General features: G+C 34.2%; 2 protein-coding genes and 1 long non-coding RNA gene across 8 annotated transcripts; all 3 read left to right on the forward strand.

Moving 5' to 3' along the window:
• Positions 1-284: 284 nt before the first annotated feature.
• On the forward strand, positions 285-3,052 carry LOC104736702 (putative pectinesterase 52). The gene is made up of 5 exons (XM_010456739.3): positions 285-1,127; positions 1,596-1,755; positions 1,875-2,105; positions 2,458-2,708; positions 2,793-3,052. Exons 1-5 carry the CDS (start codon positions 910-912, stop codon positions 2,956-2,958), a joined length of 1,026 nt encoding a protein of 341 aa, XP_010455041.2. The 5' UTR covers positions 285-909; the 3' UTR covers positions 2,959-3,052.
• A 7,065-nt stretch (positions 3,053-10,117) lies between these two features.
• LOC104736703 (uncharacterized) lies at positions 10,118-12,973 on the forward strand. Of its 6 annotated transcripts, none has more exons than XR_015577971.1 (7): positions 10,126-10,433; positions 10,898-11,568; positions 12,210-12,259; positions 12,336-12,384; positions 12,480-12,536; positions 12,613-12,655; positions 12,782-12,973. It is a non-coding gene; the product is annotated as an uncharacterized LOC104736703 (long non-coding RNA). The 6 variants fall into 6 exon arrangements; XR_015577973.1 differs by having other exon boundaries at positions 10,898-11,483; XR_015577975.1 differs by having other exon boundaries at positions 10,898-11,428.
• A 53-nt stretch (positions 12,974-13,026) lies between these two features.
• On the forward strand, positions 13,027-14,391 carry LOC147929471 (uncharacterized). Its single transcript, XM_087480630.1, has 2 exons — positions 13,027-13,783; positions 13,853-14,391. The coding sequence occupies exons 1-2, from the start codon at positions 13,027-13,029 to the stop codon at positions 14,389-14,391; spliced, it is 1,296 nt and encodes a 431-aa protein (XP_087336756.1).
• Positions 14,392-19,216: the final 4,825 nt, after the last annotated feature.

Consider the following 19,216-nt stretch of genomic DNA (forward strand, 5'->3'; position numbering starts at 1 on the left):
TCCCAGGAAAGTGTATCGAAGGCTTTAGCTATATCTACTTTGATCACAATCCGCTTTGGACCTTGGGCATTGCGATAACCATTTACTATTTCAGCAGCAAGGATGGTATTCTCCAATAGGAGGCGGTCTTGTACAAAAGCAGTTTGGTTGGAGAGGAGGATAAGGTCGGTAAGACTGGTTTTAATCTTGAAACTAGGAGTTTGGAGACTACTTTGTAAATAGTGTTCAGACAAGATATATGTCGATAGTCCTTTATAGAAGAGGCACCTGGCTTCTTTGGGTTCAAAGTCAAGATTGTTGCATTTGTTGAAGCTGGCAGAAAAGAGGAGTAGAAGAAATGGGTGATAGAGGTAATGACATCAACTCCCAAGATCCCCCGGGCTGTTTTATAAAATTCGGATGTGAAACCATCACAACCAGGTGCTTTGTTATATTTTTTTCCAACAAATTTAATGAATTAAACCACATTAATCGATTACGAGAGGAACATAGTAATAAGTTTATAATTTACCTACATTTTCTATGCTACTTTGAGAGATCTATATATAATAAGAATCCTCAAATAAGATTTATTTTAGCTGAACGGTAGGTTAATTTTTTATTTTATACACAAGGCACACGTAATTTCATCATGTTAACTGAAGTTCCTATAAACAAAATAGAGTCAAGCCGTTCGAGTAGGCCTAAATTCAAGTAATCTAGCATTTTGGGTAGTATAATATAGCAAGTTTTGATCCAAAAAATATACTCTATATTAATTAGGAAAATTAGCGTAATCTTTTTAAAGCAGAATATTTCAACCCCCACCATAATTACACTAACTTTCCATTCTCCGTTGCCTCCTTTCTTTTATCTTCTCCTACTTCGTCATCTTGTTTTTCTTTTCAGATATAACATAGATAAATAAACATGTCTTGTTTGTTCATCTTCATCGCTTTGCTTCTGAGTTCTTGTGTCGGATCGTTGACAGCCCTTGATCAGACTTGTGGCAACAAAGTCGTGAACACTATCGTCGTCGACCAAACCGGCCGTGTAGGTAAGTTCCGTACGGTTCAAGCTGCCATTGATTCGGTTGGTGAATGGAATTCTCTATGGATCAAAATCAAAGTTAAACGAGGTGTTTACGTGTAAGTAAAGACCTACTCACTACTGTTATTATATATATTTTTTAAATCCAATTTTAGAACGCAACGTTCTCGATCGACCACAATTTTCTAGCGTTTGATTTGTTTTGAAAGTAAGAAATTACTGTTTTTGGTGTAGAAACGATGACCTAGTAACACTTGACTTCAGCTTAGGCTTCTCCATAATTCTACATATAAAAATATTCTTTATCTAAATATTTGTCTAGGTTTTCATTTTCTTAGGGTATTGTTAATATATATATTCAAAACATAATAAACCCTAATTAAACTTTGATGAATTTTCCCATTAATATTGAATTTGTATTGTTTTGATGTAAAGATTATCAAGACGTTTGTAAGAAGTTAGGAACTACATCAAATCTGGTCGTCATTAATTAATCCGTCATTCAATCAATTTAACGACTAATATATATAATATAGCTGTGTATGATAATTAAATGTATAAAACAGAGAGAAAGTGATAATACCATACAACAAACCGTGCATAATAGTAGAAGGAGAGGGACAAAGAGTCACGACCATCACGTACAACGGTCACGAAGCAACTGACGTCAGCTCAACTTTCACTTCGTATCCACCCCATGTTGTCGTCCGAAACTTATCAATCATGGTACGTAACGGAACGGAGCACCACATTATCTTTTGACTATATACTATACTTTTTTTTTTCTGACGTAACAATATAATTTAGTATTTAGTACTGATACATTTTTATATGGTTGGTGGCAGAATACGTACAATCGTTTGAATAGTCTTACTACTACAGCAAACAGTATGAGTTGGGAAATAAAGCCAGCAGTAGCCGTTTCGGTTTATGGCGATAAATCTGCGTTTTACAACTGCGATTTCTTGGGGTTACAAGACACAGTGTGGGATAATCAAGGAAAACATCATTTCAAAAATTGTTACATCGAAGGTGCTATGGATTTCATTTTTGGAAATGGCCAATCTATTTACGAGGTATGTTTACATAATATCTCTCTATATTATACACTTGGATTTCAATGGCAAACACGGAAACCGTACTTGATCACTATTTACACAAAAGAAACTGTTACATTGACATTTTAAAGACCTTTTTTTTAATTAGCAAACGCCCTAGAAAGGCGGCACAGCTGCACCCTGTAGTAAAGTCAACTTGCTGTTCTAGAAACAGTAATATGATCAGTCATTCAAAAGAAAAGAAAAAACTTTGTTAAAAATTTACGATTCAACAAGTTGATGATTTTGAGACCAAAGATTAAGAAGATGTATGTGAAACAGTATATACATTTTAAGTAAAGAACATATATAATGTTTGATCGATTGACAGGACTGTCAAATAAACGCAACGGCAGGAGCATTGGCATCACAAGTGGCGGTTGGGTACATAACGGCACAAGGAAGACAAAGTGAGTTGGACCCAAGTGGGTTCGTGTTCCTACGTGGTAGTGTATCAGGTAGCACCAGTGTCTATCTTGGACGAGCCTATGGTCCATTCAGCCGAGTCATTTTCATCCAAACCGATCTCTCTTCTGTCGTCCACCCCAAGGGTTGGTTCCCTTGGCACCAAGGTGGCCACATGTAAGCACATCTATAACATTCCATTTAATTTTATGTGATGATGATATATGCAAACTATATATTAATTTTTTTTTTTTTGTTTAGATCGAGTTTAACGTATGCAGAAGTTGAATGTAAAGGACCAGGATCGGATATATCTGGAAGAGTTCCTTGGATTGACAAACGTCATTCTTTTGACACTAAACGACGATTCTCTGTCTCTAATTTCATCGACCAAGATGGATGGATTTCCAATATTCCTCGTTTTTAATTGTTTATGAATCTTGTATTTTGTATTTTTTTTCTTCTTGTTGAATATTATTGTGTTTGAACTTTGAACTATAAAAGACTTTTTCTTTTTTTTACACAATTTCATTTACCTTGTAACTTGTAAGACTAGTCTTGGACAAATTATTCAAACCAAACTGAACTGACTAATAATATACTGTATGTATATATTTTCCCGATTCGCTTCTGGTACATTTTGATCGCTCTTTTTTATATAACTTCGGTTTTGGTATTTTACCAAAAAGAAAAAAGAATCTTCCGTTTTTGGTTCGGTTCATAATATTACCCCGAGCAATCCAAATAGTTATCATTATTGGTTCGTTTTATTTTCAAGTTTTGATTCTTTGTATTTTAGTACTGAATAAATTTTCATCAAAATTGTCCTAAAAAAAAAATTAGCCAAATTTTATACGAATACCAATTTTTACTAAAAATAAACCACAAATCTAATATATTAAAAGAGTAGTCGAAAGAGCTAACATTCAATCTCACTAAAATTGACCTCTCTTATCCTTAATGAAAATTGCCCTTAAAATATTTTTGGATAAGTTTTTTTCGCCTATTTAGATTGCAGAAACGCATCACATTCATGCTCAGACTTAGAATTACTATTTTGCTATTAATGAGATTCAGATCTGGACCTTTTTACCCGGTTTCTAAGTTTTTTTTACAAAATCGGAAATCTAATATATTTACGCAATATCTCTTTTAAAAAAATGGAAAATAAATATTAGAATATATTACGAATATTCGTTAAGGAAAATTTCTATTTTAAAAAATATTATAAAGGTAAAGATAATTATGACAATTTTCCTTCTAAGCTATATATATAGAGGCTCAGCCAAAACAGTAGAAGTCATATTCATTAAGCTAAAAATATAGTTTTGAGACTATAATTTTTCTTTTGTATTATTTTGGTTCTAATGAATCAACTTTACTATTGTATCATTTTGATTTTTTTTTCATGTTGATGTACTATCCATATGATTAGGAGCTTTGCATGATTAATTTATATTCTGCTATAATTTTTAATTATTATGTTGAATCATATCAAAAGTTTTATTCATTTTGTACTATTTGATTGTGTTTGTACCTGTCATGGACCATGTATTTTCTTTTGCATATCAAAAACAAGATTGGACGAACAAGTTGATGAAGCAATTAAAAAAAATCAAATCAAATCGGTAAAGTACTATTAATAATTGTGTTTATTTGTTTTTTTTTTGGTGGTGATTGTTATTCAATTTTATTTTCTTGGTTAAACATGATCATTTTTTTATTCGACGATTTTTTCTTCTACAAGAAAATGAGCAAAGATAACTTTTGGTAATATAATCGTGGTCTTTTATATGATTCATCGGATTCTAGTTTTTATGCTGTTTTTTTGTAGTGGTTGTTTGGAAAGCAAGATCAATAAAGTCTATGATTTCTCCATCTATTAAAACATATATACTGTATTATTTTCTATATTTTGTTTTGTAGTTTAGTAATTTGAAATAAACTTTTATATGTAACCTAATACATTTTTTTTTGTTTCACTTGAATTCATGGATGATCATTGATCATTGTGACAACCCGTCCCGTGGATCCCACTAGCTTATGCTAGCTTGTCCCTATAGGCTCCACTCTGGCCCTGCAGGTCAATTGGTGGCATCTTGTCTTGTGGGAAGGTTGTTAAAGGGTGGGGACCAGAGTTCGATGAACGCCTGACGCACCAATAACCTACTGGTGGATTTGGATGTCCACGGTGAGGGGTTAGGATCAATGCCCTGCAAGGCCAGTTTAGGCCTATGGGGGCAAGCTAGCGGATGGCTAGTGGGGTCCACGAGACGGGTTGTTAAAATCATAATTGTGGAGCTACCAAACTGAATATAATGAAATTCAGGTATTAATTTTTGCAAATCGGAAACCTTAATTTTTTAAAATAATATTGTTGCTAATGTTTTTTTGTAATGATTATAGTTGCAGAAAAATTATGGTGTATTCTATTCATAACAAATTTATGGTAATTTTCTTAAAACTTGGATTTCTTTCTGTTTACAAATAGATTTCAATTATAATTATATTTATATGTAACCTATTACATAATTTTTTGTTTCAGTTGAATTCATGGATGATCATTGATCATAATTGTGGATCTACAAAATTGAATATAATGAAATTCAGGTACTAATTTTTGCTAACCCGAATCCTTAATTTTTTAAAATAATATTGTTGATAATATTTTTTGTAATGATTATAGTTGCAGAAAAACTATGGTGGATTCTATTCACAATGGTAATTTTCTAAAAACTTGGATTTCTTTCTATTTACAAATAGATTTAAATATTTTTTATGACTAATATTTAAATAAATATTTGTGACTAATATTTCTTCATAAATATTTGTGACTAATATTTCTTCTTCCTCTTAAATTGATAGAAAGAAGAAGGAAGAAATATTAATTGGATTCGTGATTTCATATCTCAGATATTTTTCAAAAAAGAAAGAGATTAAGGAAGATTAGGAAGATTTTTTTTTTAACAATTTACAATTATTATTTACTTGAAATTGCTTTAGATGGATAAATAATATATAATTAATTGTATATTTCCCATTTTTTTTAATAAAAAAAATCAGAAATCTAAATTTTATATCACATTTAAATTTTAAAAGTAATAGATAATGGGCGTGCTCGTTTCTTACTCGCTCCATTGGCGACACCGACAAGCAAAATATAAGGCCAAGATGCTTTTCTACTCCACCGTAACAGTCAAGGAAAATATAAGATTTTACACTGGCTGAAACATGCAGCGTCCGCATAATCGGCAGTGTGCCACAGTGTTCATCAGTGCGTTAATTTTAAATGATTCGCTGGAATTTTTGTTTGCCATCGTAATAGTGTATTTTTGTTGTCGTCGTCGCTTGTCGCATGAAAGGGAAAAGAACAGGCTCAATAAATACTAGAATATATTGCAAATATTTCTTTGAGAAATCCCTCTTTTTTAAATATTAAATTTCTATGGACTATTTGTTTCACTTTAATTTTTTTTTTAGAACGAAAATTAGAAAAAAAAAACGGAAATCAAATATTCATATCCCATTTAAGTTTTTTTTAATAGAAAATAAATACTAAAATTTATTATAAATATTTGTTTCAAGAAAATTTAACATTTTTTAGAAAAGTTAAATTTCTATAAATAATTATGACGGTTTGATTTGGACAGAAAGAACTGAAAATCTCGAGAGTTCATATTTCAAATATCCCTTTACTTTGAAGATATGACATAATCTTTTGTGATTCCGATAAAATCTCATATGGTTGCTGCAAATCTCCGGACAAACCATGTTATTCCGACTGGATACTCTATCACTAAAAAGAGGAACAAAGACTCTAAATAAAACAAAAAGTCGTGACAATTAAAATGTATACTAGGTGATACCCTGTGCTACAGCACGGGATGAGACATGTTGCAATTAGTTTATTTATATTTTGAATACATAAAATATTTGGGTTTATGTGCATTTTATAATTATAAAATTTTAAATAGTGCTAAGTAGTATATTTGGTTTACTTACATGGTAAATGTTCAAACATATTTAGATAAGTATGTTGTTTAGACATCTTTAATCCTTTGCACGGTAACAGATATACAATGATCGTTTTGCAGTTTTTTAAAGGTAGCGGTATGCTTAAAGGTGCTAAATTCAAATATTAGATTTTTGGTTTTAGTTTGGAGTATTGCACATATATAATCTACACGTAACTATTTTAGAAAGGCAAATACATCTCGCTCCACCCCGTCTTGTCCTGTCCCGTCCTGTTTCATCTCGTCCTTACCCGTAAATTTTTTATGTTCCATAATTGTTATCTTTTAAATAATTAACTATTAGACAATTTTTATGGTCTAAAATTTGGGTAAAAACATAACTAAATCTTGTGTTTTTCTCACATTTTTTGACATATAATTTATTTCCTTCTGTAAATTATTTCCTAAAACTGTGAGAAAAAATATGCACATATATTAATGGTAATTTCCTTTGCTTGTTTTTTTCTTTTTTTCCTAAAATATTTATAAAGAATCAGAAGTTTAGAATTGATTTATTATGTATTTAAACGTTTTACTTATTTAAATATGATGTATATGTTTTCCTTAATTAATTTATGTAAGATTATGGTTGATTTAATACATAATAAATATATTTGAAGAGAAAATCGATTTGGTAAGATGAGATTATAACTTAATGGCGAATATTCCTTTAAAGAGATTGTACTAAAAGATTAGCAGTTAAGATCAATCTCGGAAATAAAGCAATAATCATAAATATTTGGTAATAAAAATATATGGTTATAGTATAGATACTTTAAAAAATAAGGAAGTCCGAGTGTTTGCCTAATAAGTATAAATCTGTTTGGTTGGGTGAATAACTATTATTGAATTATTTGAATACACAACCCGAATAGTATCAACCTGGATTACAAACGGATCCGCGTTTTTTGTTTTGTTCTATTGTCAGGTTAAACATGATCTGCGTCCTAACCCGGTGGTAATTAAGTTGTCGACCAAGGGGTATTTTTGTCATTTATTGAAATCGAACTATAGGGTTTTTAATTAAATTAAGTGATTCTCTAATCATTTTTAATGAAAAACGTACCAAAACAAAGTCATGGTCCAATTTGAGTCTTGTGGATACTTTTGCTTTAATAGTATAGATATATTGAAAATAAAACGAGTAATTTTAAAAAATAATTTTTCTTTCATTTTTAAAAAACAAATTATATTTTTTTAAAACAAAAATTAGAAAATCTCAGAAATAAAATAATCTTATCCCATTTAAAATTATTAAAAATGAAAAATAAATACTATAATATGTTGTTGCTATTTTTTTTGGAGAAAATTATATTTTTAGAAATGTTAAATTTCTATCGATAATTATGAAGGTTTGACTTCGATACTAAATTTTTTTTTGTATACACGCCTCTACACTTCTTTAGAAACAAATTACAAATATATATATATATATACATACACTTTATTTTTTATTTACTTCAAAAAAAAGTTATTTACTTCAAATTTAATTTAACTGATTTTCTAACATCATAAAACTAAAATAGTATTATATATAACTAAATATTTTCAACTAATTTCACTGATAACAATTTTGCAATTACATAAAATTTTACATACATTGTATAATGTGAAAAACTAAATTAACAAAAAAATAAGCAAAACATATGTAAATATAAGCAAAACATAAGCAAAGTATTTTTATGGATGTTTTATTATAATAAGAAATAAAATAGACTCTCATATATCATATCTATCTTTTTTTATTACGACGTTAGCATTTTGTTAGTTTATTTAGAAAAGTTTTTTCCAAGCCTCCGACTGAAGTTCAAAGGAGAACGATTTCTCCAGTGACAATCCTGGCTCTGTAATTTCTCAACCTCCTCTCAAAGGAACAAACTACAACCTAATCTCTGGTATACATTGAAGGCTCGGAAGAAATTTGGGTTTAATTTTTGGTCTTGAAACATGATTATTAAGGTACTTCTAAGAAGAATGAAAATTTGAAAATTGTTATGAGCTAATTTACCTGTGTGTGCGTGTTCATGATGAGCTTCAGAACAATAATGATTCTTTCATACAAGGTTTTTTTACCTATTTAGGTTGCAGAAATGCACCACATTCATCCTCATACTTAGGAATACTATTTTGCCGTTAATGAGATTCAAATCTGGACCTTTTTACTGTTTATCTAAGTTTTATTTTTTTTTAAAAATAAAAAACAAAAATTAAAAAAAAAACGAAATTTGTTTACAAAATCGGAAATCTAATATATTTATGCAATATCTCTCTATAAAAAATAGAAGATAAATATTAGAATATATTATGAATATTCGTTTAAAGAAAATTATTATTTTTAAAAATATTAAAATGGTAAAGATAATTATGAAGATTTTCCTTCTAAGCTATATATATAGACGCTCAGCCAAAACAGTAGAAGTCGGATTCATTAAGCTAAACATATAGTTTTGAGACTATAATTTTTATTTTGTATTATTTTGGTTCTAATGAATTAACTTTACTATTGTATGATTTTGATTTTTTTTCATGTTGATGTACTATCCATATGCTTCGGTGCTTTGCATGATTAATTTTTATGCTGCTATAATTTTTAATTATTATGTTGAATCATATCAAAAGTTTTGTTCATTTTGTACTTTTTGTTTGTGTTTTAGGTGTACATGTCATGGACCATGGATGTTTTTTTGTATATCAAAAACCAGATTGGACGAACAAGTTGATTAAGCAAGCAAAAAATCAAATCGGTAAAATATTATTAATAATTGTGTTTATTGGTTTTTTTCTGGTGGTGATTGTTATTCAATTTTATTTTCTTGGTTAAACATGATCATATTTTTTTAATCGATGATTTTTTATTCTACAAGAAAATAAGCAAATACAACTTTTGGTAATATAATCCTGGTCTTACATATGATTCATCAGATTCTAATTTTTATGCTCTTTTTTGTAGTGGTTGTTTGGAAAGTAAGATCAAGCAATCACAGACTTTGTCTATGGTTTCTCCATCTTTTAAAACATATATGTTGTATTATTTTCTATACTAGGTTTTGAACCCGTGCATATGTTGTATTATTTTCTATACTAGGTTTTGAACCCGCGCCATGCGCGGATATATTTATATAATTTGTTTTTAAATATTTTTAATATTTTTTTGTCTAATAGCTATACATTGATATTTAATAATAAAATAAATTATTATAGTGTTCTATTTTTATTCAATTTTACATAATGTTTTATAAAATTTTATTAACATTTATTCATGTAATTTTTATTTTGAAAATTTAAATAAAATTAATAGTAGAATTGTATAAAAAACATTATAGAAATATGATGTGTCATTTTCTCTTGCTTGCTATTAGAAATATCAAATTTAAAAATGTTAGAATTTTTTTATTAGCCTATTAATAAATTTAGAAATATTTTGACAAAACATTATAAATAACTACTATACTTTATACCAAAAAAAAACTACTAAACTACCAATATAAAGTACACATGTGTATTGTGTTCTTTTTTTTTTTTTTTCCTTCGGTGATGATAAGAATATATTAAAGTATAAAAAAATAAAAACTTAACAAACCAGATGAGTGGTGTTGCATAAGTCAAATACAGAGAATCAAAAACATCGTCTCTTCACGACTCACCTACGACGTTTCACAAGACTGAGTTGAATCCTTACGTTTATCCTGCCCCTGTCTTCTTCTTTTATTTCTATCCGATATTCGCATCCTAATCCTATGATTGATATTGGTTTGGTGGCAAATATGATTGGTTCGATTAAGGACACGCTAGGGAAATGGGTGAAGTTGGCTGCCGATACTACCAAGAAGGCCGAGGATTAGATAAATGATCATATCAATTAGTAATTGGGATTTCGTTCCACAGCACTGTAAGCTTCTTTTTTCAATATTCTTCTTCTTCTTCCCTTTTGATTAAATGAATTGGGGATTAATTTGATTACTGTCTGTCGGAGAATTTGATAGTATAGGTTATGCCTTTTGGTTAAGTTAGTTGTTCATCCATCTATGCTTCTTTCTTATTAACGCCGGAATCCTGCTTCACGTTCAACCACCGACACAAAATCTAGCCATCACTTGTCATATATATCTGCTCTTCCTTTTGACTTAAGATTGATTCAGAGGTTCTGTGTCTTTGGTTTTTATTACTTGCTTTTATGATGAATTAGTCCATAACTCTATATAGAAAGAAATACATTAATCCAAACCAAAGCTGAAGTTGATTTCTCCAAAAACATATAAAATGAAATATCGGATCTGGCCTTAATTTCAAGGTAGCCCGTTGTATATTTCCTTGTAGACAATATTTTTTACTGTCTTCTCTGCATCATTACAGGGTTTTAGAATGCTTAAACCTGTAAGAGATGTTACATGTGAGAGCGCCACGTACAGCTGACCATGACTGAAAACTGGTTGAGGCGAAAATAGAGAAGCACTGATTTTAAGCTCCAAGAGTCCCACAAGTATGATTGTTTAATTGATGCTAATACTGTATCAGCTCGAGAACCTTGTGGAAAAACTGGTAGTGTTTGTCTGAATTCCCTACCTAGTAGTACAGTCTTGCCTCCAAAAGGTTGGTCTTTATCTTCTGAGTTTTTTCATGGACATCAAGTCTCGTAATGTCCTGTCAACCGCCTCAAATGCGTACTGATGTGCCATGGGCGCCTCATCCCATATGATAAGATCAGTTTTCTCTATTAGTTATGCTAACATCGTTTCTGGCTTTATATGACATAATGAATCTTCATTGAGATCCATGGGAATTTTAAAGCATGAATGTGTCGTTCTTCCTGCAGGTAGAAGCGACAGGGAGAACAACTTTTCTTTCTGATTGCAACTTTTCTGTCTGATGGAGGAAAAGTTGCAGGTGCCATTGTAATTTAATGAGCTCTCTGATTGATCGCGACGAACTATATGTTTCGGTGGAGCTATTGTTTTCAATGATATTGAGCTTGTTCCATTCTCTGTTTAGATGGCTATTTATACATGAAATCTAAAGTAGAATTTGTAAGCTTTCCTTTTTTTTTTGGAAGCTAAGTAGAATTCTTCCGTTTTTGTTTTGAGCTAAAAGTTCCTTTTTTTATTTGAACGATCGATGATATAACATTTATTTTGAAAACAAAAACTTAAATTTACATTTTTTTTACAAATATTTACTTAAATTTACAAATATTTTATAATATTTATTTTATTTCCATAGATTAATTTTTTTTCTATAAATTTTTGTTTTTGATTAGTTTTATACCATTTATTTATTTCCATAGATTCAATTTTTTTCCTTTTTTAAAAAATCTTTTAAAAATGTTAAATTAGAAAAATATTAAATTTACAAATATTTACAAATATTTATTTTATTTCCATATTTTAAATTATTTTATTTTTAAAAAAATCTTATAAAAGTGTTAAATAATGAAGTAGCTAATCCCTATTGGATGTTAACAATATAGTAAGTTTTGTAAATTATAAAAATGTAAAATAAAAAGTGGCTAATCCTTATTGGTTGTTTAAAATCCTTCGTGGACAGCTTAAGAAGCTTATACCTCATACTTTTATTTAGTATAGATTTTGTTTTGTAGTTTCGTAATTTGAAATAAACTTTTATATGTAACCTAATACATATTTTTTTGTTTCAATTGAATTCATGGAAGATAATTGATCATAATTGTGGATCTACAAAACTGGATATAATGAAATTCAGGTATTAATTTTTGTAATCTGAATCCGTAATTTTTGAAAATAATATTGTTGTAAATGTTTTTTTGTAATGATTATAGTTGCAGAAAAATTATGGTGGATTATATTCAAATTCATAACAAATTTATGGTAATTTTCTAAAAAATTGGATTTCTTTCTGTTTACAAATGGATTTAAATTATAACTTTATTTATATGTAACCTCTTACATAATTTTTGTTTCAGTTGAATTCATGGATGATCATTGATAATAAATGTGGATCTACAAAATATGAAATTCAGGTATTAATTTTTGCTAACCCGAATCCTTAATTTTTTAAAATAATATTGATGCTAATATTTTTTGTAATGATTATAGTTGCAAAAAAAACAATGGTAGATTCTATTCTTTAAAAATTATGGTAATTTTCTAAAAACTTTGATTTCTTTCTAATTACAAATAAATTTAAATTTTTTTTATGATTTGTGACTAGTATTTCTTCGTAAATATTTGTGACTAATATTTCTTCTTCCTCTTAAATTGATAGAAAGAAGAAGTAAGGAAAATTAATTGGATTCGGGACTTCATATCTGAGAGGTTTTTCAAGAAGGAAAGAGATTAAGGAAGATTAGGAAGAGTTTTTTTTAACAATTTACAATTATTGTTTATTTGAAATTGCTTTAGATGGATAAATAATATATAATAAATAGTAAATTTCCCAATTTTTTTAGTAAAAAAATCAGAGATCATAAGTTATCAGATATCGGGTCTTTTCGTGTTGATACTTGGTTTATGATTGGTGATTTTAACGAATTGGTTGGTAATCATGAGAAAAGGGGAGGTGCTCTGCGTTCAGCCTCTTCTTTTGTGCCTTTTATTTCCATGCTCCATCATTGTGGAATGCTCGAGTTCCCTTGTTTTGGTGAGCAATTATCATGGAGAGGTAACCGGTGCAATAACCAGGTAGTTCGTTGTCGGTTAGATCGTGCTTTGGGTAATGAGGAATGGCATGGCTATTTTCCAAATTCTAAAGTAGATTATTTGGAAATGATTGGTTCTGATCATTGTCCAATTTTAGCAACTTGTCTAAAGACACATACGAGACGGAATAGGCAATTCCGTTTTGACAAACGCTGGTTGGGGAAAGATGGTTTGTTAGGGGCGGTTGAGTCAGGATGGAATCGTACTAAAAATTTCCGGATTCCGGGCTTTGTGGATAAGATAAAAAATTGCAGAAATTTGATTTCTTGGTGGCGAAAGAATAATATTTATTCTGGTCCAAGGCTCATTTCGTCCTTGAAGGCGGCGCTACAGGAGGCGAAAATGGATGACTTGATTTCTCAGGAGGATATTCGGGGTATAGAGAGGAAATTAAAAGAGGCGTATCAGGATGAGGAATTATACTGGCAACAAAAGAGTAGGAAGTTTTGGTTACGGGTTGGGGATAAGAATACTAAATTTTTCCAAGCCTCTACTAGACATCGACGGGTAAGAAATAGGATTATTGGTCTGTTTGATGCAGAAAATGTATGGAATGAATCGGTCTCAGGTATGGAGAATATTGCTACAAAATATTTTGAGGATCTTTTTACGAATTCAGATGTCTGAGGTGTTTCAGAGATGTTACAGGAGATTACCCCTTTAATTTTGAATGCTATGAAGAGAGATCTAATTCGGGATATTTCTGAAGCGGATGTTCGGAAAGCCCTGTTTGCTATGCATCCGGAGAAAACTCCAGGACCCGACGGCATGACGGCTTTGTTTTTTCAACGATTTTGGTCCTTCTTAAAAGGGGATTTAGTGGCTCTGGTTAGAGAATTTTTCCGATCAGGTAGTTTTGATCCACGTTTAAATGAGACGAATATTTGTCTTATTCCTAAAGTTGATCGGCCACCGCGGATGGCGGAGTTTAGGCCGATAAGCCTTTGTAATGTGAGCTATAAAATTATTTCTAAGGTTCTGTACTTTCGGCTTAAACGGTTCCTCCCATCCCTGGTTTCCGAAACTCAGTCGGCTTTTGTTTCGGGTCGCTTAATTACAGATAATATTTTGGTTGCGCAGGAAATATTTCATGGGTTAAATACTAATCGAAGGTGTAAGTCGGAGTTTATGGCCTTCAAAACGGACATGAGTAAGGCTTATGATCGTGTGGAATGAGATTTTTTAGAAGCGGTTATGGTTAAGCTAGGGTTTGATAGGAAATGGATTTCCTGGATCATGTGGTGTGTATCCTCGGTGTCATATCAAGTTCTTCTCAATGGTCAACCCCGGGGTTTTATTAAACCACAGAGAGGTCTGCGTCAGGGGGATCCGTTGTCACCGTATTTGTTTGTACTTTGCACGGAGGTTCTGATAGCGAATATTAAAAAGGCAGAACGGGAGAAGAAACTAACGGGTATCTCAATCGCTCGCGATAGTCCTACCATTTCGCATTTGTTGTTTGTTGATGACAGTCTGTTTTTCTGTAAAGCAGAGGTGACTGAATGTCATACAGTCATAGAAATTATCAGAAATTATGGTAAAGCCTCAGGGCAAGAGGTTAATTTAGAGAAATCTTCTGTAATGTTTAGTAAGAAGGTTCCTTCTGAGATAAGGGATCAATTGAAGTCAGTTATTGGTATTTCTAAAGAGGGAGCTATGGGCTCTTATTTGGGCATTCCTGAAAGCCTCCATGGTTCAAAAACGAAGGTTTTTGGATATGTCAAGGATCGGTTGGATGACCGAGTCAATGGTTGGAATGCAAAGCTTTTATCGAAAGGTGGTAAGGAGATTATAATTAAATCAGTGGCGTTGGCACTTCCTACTCATGTGATGTCCTGCTATAAATTGCCGCAAGAGTTGACATCTAAATTAACGAGTGCTATTTCCACTTTTTGGTGGAAATCCAATGATAGGGCTCGTGGCCTACATTGGGTGGCCTGGGATAAATTATGTAAGGATAAGTGTGAAGGGGGGCTAGGTTTCAGAGCCCTGGAACAATTTAATGATGCTATGTTCGCGAAACAGTATTGGCGGTTAATCCAACATCCGACGTCCTTAATGGCTCGGGTGTTGAAAGGCCGATATTTTAGGAATAAACACCCTCTTATGGCCAAAAAACCATATAACCCCTCCTTCGCTTGGAGGAGTATTTTTTCAACTAAGGGATTGGTGGAACATGGAGCGCGGTGGGTGGTAGGCTCGGGTTGTTCTATTTCGGTTTGGCGAGACCCATGGATACCAGATATTCGACCACGTCCAGCAAATGGTCAGGGAAGACTCTGGTTACCGAGTTTGATGGTGAACCACTTAATTAATCCTGTTACGAAGGATTGGCATTTGCCTACTCTGGAGGAGTTTCTGGATCCAGGGGATATACCGATTATTCGGAGTATGGCGGTCAGCAAAGTCCAGCAACCGGATCGATTAGTATGGCACTTTACCAAGTCAGGGAAGTATACAGTTAAATCAGGTTATCGGCTAGCCAGAGAATTAATGACGGAAGTCGAATACGGGCCGACTTGTATGGCCCTTAGGGCCCAGTCGTGGAAACTTGATGTTACCCCGAAGTTCCAACATTTTTTCTGGCAGATTGCTTCGGGCACTCTCCCAGTGTTATAACGGCTTGCGTATAGGGGTGTCCGGTGTGATACTCTATGCAAACGATGTAAGTCTGCAGCAGAGACTATTAATCATGCTCTTTTTGAGTGCCCTCGCTCGCGCGATGTTTGGGGGTTGTCACCGGTTTTGTTAATTCCAGATGGTTTACCATATGCTTCAATCTATGCAAATTTAGATTTTATTTTCTGGCGGGCAGCTTCTCAGTCGGGGGATCCTGATGTAGCTCTTCGTCTTCCTTGGATTCTTTGGTCACTATGGAAAAACAGGAATAAAAAAGTTTTTCAGGGGTTAGAGGCTGAGCCGTTGGAGATTTTAATTCAGGCGAATAATGATAAAGTACTGTGGGAGGAGGCCAAATCTTACTCGGACAGTTATTTGCCTACTACACCTCTGTTGGAAGATAGGGGCGTTTCCTCGATGTCAGATTGATGGTTCATGGAAAGGTTCAGATCCTCTGCAGGGTATGGGGTGGTGGTATTGTAGTGATGAAGATTCGACGCTTCTTCTGGGAGCACGGAGTCAGAGGCGCGGTCCTATATCCTTACATGCAGAGCTATAAGCCTTGATCTAGGCTATGGAGTCACTATTGGCGGCGGGAGTTGTCAGCCATAGCTTCGAGACAGATTGTGCAGAATTGGTGGCGATGGTGCAGACGCCTGATGATTGGCCAGTTCTTTCGCCTCTGTTGGAAGAGTTATTTTTGCTCAAATCAAACTTTCCTTCCTTCTCCCTCACCAGGATCACTCGAGAGCTCAACGTAAGGGCAGATTGTCTAGCCCGTTCTTCGAGATCTTTACTTTCTGAAATTTCTATTGTAAACTCTTTTCCTCCGGTTTGGGCAACCAATCTTGGAGTTATCTTTTAATTTAATTAATTTAATTAATGCTTCTCACACATCATTTCAGTGGAGATTATGCAACGAGACACGAACGCATGGATGCCTATCTCAAAGTCGTTCGCGACTTATCCCAGAAGTTCGAGTTCTTCGAGCTCGTCAAGATTCCACGAAGCGACAATGCTCCAGCTGATGCGCTCGCAACGCTTGCTTCCACATCAGACCCCGATCTCCGCCGAATAATACCTGTGGAGAGCATCGATCGCCTAAGCATCGGCATCAATTCGCTGTCCCTTGCTCCTGTCACATTCCCTGAAGTCGAGTCCTCAGCACAAGTACCGGCAGATTCGAACAACGTCTTTGCAGTACCCGCGGCAGCTCCCGCAACATCACCGACCCCGGTTTTATCACCCCCAGCTCAAACTCCTAATACTTCCACCGAAGACGATTGGCAAACTAAGATTATCGCCTACATCGCTGATGGGATAAGCCCAAAGGATAAGTGGGAAGCTCGACGATTGCGCGCTAAATACGCCCAATACACGATGTTGGATGGCAACTTATTCTGTCATGACGCTAATGGCGCCCTCCTCGTCTGCATCAACAAAAAGGATGCCAACGACATCATTCGGGCGGACGCGCTTTGGCACTTTGAATCCGTCGCAATGATCATTTCTGGCCAACTATGATCGTCGATTGTACCGCATTCGCTGCCAAGTGCGAAAAGTGTCAACGCCACGCACCATTCATCCATTCTCCAACTGAACAATTGCGAACAACCTCACCACCATACCCCTTCATGCGATGGGCGATGGATATTGTCGGGCCGCTAAAACAATCTAACCAAAAGAAGTATCACCTGATCATGACGGATTACTTTACCAAATGTGTCGATGCAGAATCATATGTCTCGCTTGAAGCCAATGAAGTCCAGAATTTTGTTTGGAAGAACATCATATGTAGACATGGACTTCCATATGAAATCGTATGCGACAACGGTTCGAACATCATATGCAGACATGAACATCAGTTCGAAGGATTTTGCGCCGGCTGCCGGATACGCCTGAGTAAGTCAACGCCGATATACCCTCAAGGCAACGGACAAGCGGAGACCACCAACAAAACTATAATCACTGGGATCAAGAAACGGCTCGACGCCAAGAAGGGTCTATGGGCTGACGAACTCGACGGCGTCCTATGGTCTCATCGCACTTCACCGCGCACATCAACTGGACGAACCCCATTCTCACTCGCATACGGCATGGACGCACTCGCTCCAGCCGAGGTAGGAATCCCAACACTCCGACGTTCTATACTCGCTCAAGATCCAGAGCTGAACGACAAAATGTTGTGTGACCGACTCCTATTCATCAAAGAAGAGCGCGACCAAGCTCTACTACGGATTCAGAACTATCAGCAAGCCGCCGCAAAATTCTACAACAAGAAAGTCAAGTTTCGTTACTTTGCGGAGGGTGATCTCGTCCTCCGCAAAGTTTACGAGAATACAAAAGAGAAGAACGCTGGAAAACTCGTCGCGCATTGGGAGGGTCCATACTTAGTCTCCAAGATCTTCAAGCCCGGCCTCCACCAGCTACTCAAAATGAACGGCATGCCAGTCCCGCGATCCTGGAACTCCGCCAACCTCAAGCGCTACTATCATTAGTCAATCTACCCAAAAAAAAAAAAAAAAAAGCTCGTCATCGAGCATTCACTTGTAATTTAAACTACGAATGGTTTGATCACTTTCGAGGGTACGTAGGCAGCCTTTCACGAGGTGCAATTATAACTTTAAAAAAAAAAAAAAGTTTCGCAACGAAACACTCTCGAGCGATCTATCGACTCTTATTCTGACGCCCTGGCCAGGCGGACAGCTCTAAAACGCGCTCTGCATGGGTGCAGTGGTGAAATAATCCACGTCCTTACTTCGGTAGGACATTTTAAGCCGAGCCCAGACTCACAAAGCTAGCAGGAACCGGAGTGAGTAAGCCGAGACCCCGACTCGCACACCCGCAATTCCTGCAACATCTACAGGGTAAGCCGATCACGCGTACCGCACCTAAAATAGTACGACAAGTTTGTCTTGTCTACTCGAGACGTTTCGGGGAACAACATATCCAGGGTAAGTCAGAAGACGTCCTGCACTGCAAAATATCCCCTGTAAACAACGAAAAAGTCGCATCTCTATTCTACGCAATAATCAATCTTTGTGCGGCAAAAGCAGCTTCATCATAAAGAAGGAAACAAAAATCGGCAATAATCAAGTTCATAAATCAAAAGCAACCAAGTTTGCAATTACCCAAAGGAAAAGTACAAAAGCAATCAGCAATCGAGTTCTCAATGATAAAGAAAATCCAAAAGCAAGGACAACAAGCAATAATACGAGGACATCACTCGTTAGCAGCATCACCAGCGCCTTCGTCGGCAGACTCCGGAAAAGGCTCTAGATCAGCGTCAGGAAGCGGCGGCACCACAACCCCGTTAACCTTCGCTTCGAACTCTGCGTGGCTAGCTGCGAGACGCTCCATCCTACTCTCGGGAATTGTGATT

Source organism: Camelina sativa, chromosome 13, assembly GCF_030686135.1.
Source record: "Camelina sativa cultivar CO46 ecotype springtype chromosome 13, ASM3068613v1".
Classification (NCBI taxonomy): domain Eukaryota; kingdom Viridiplantae; phylum Streptophyta; class Magnoliopsida; order Brassicales; family Brassicaceae; genus Camelina; species Camelina sativa.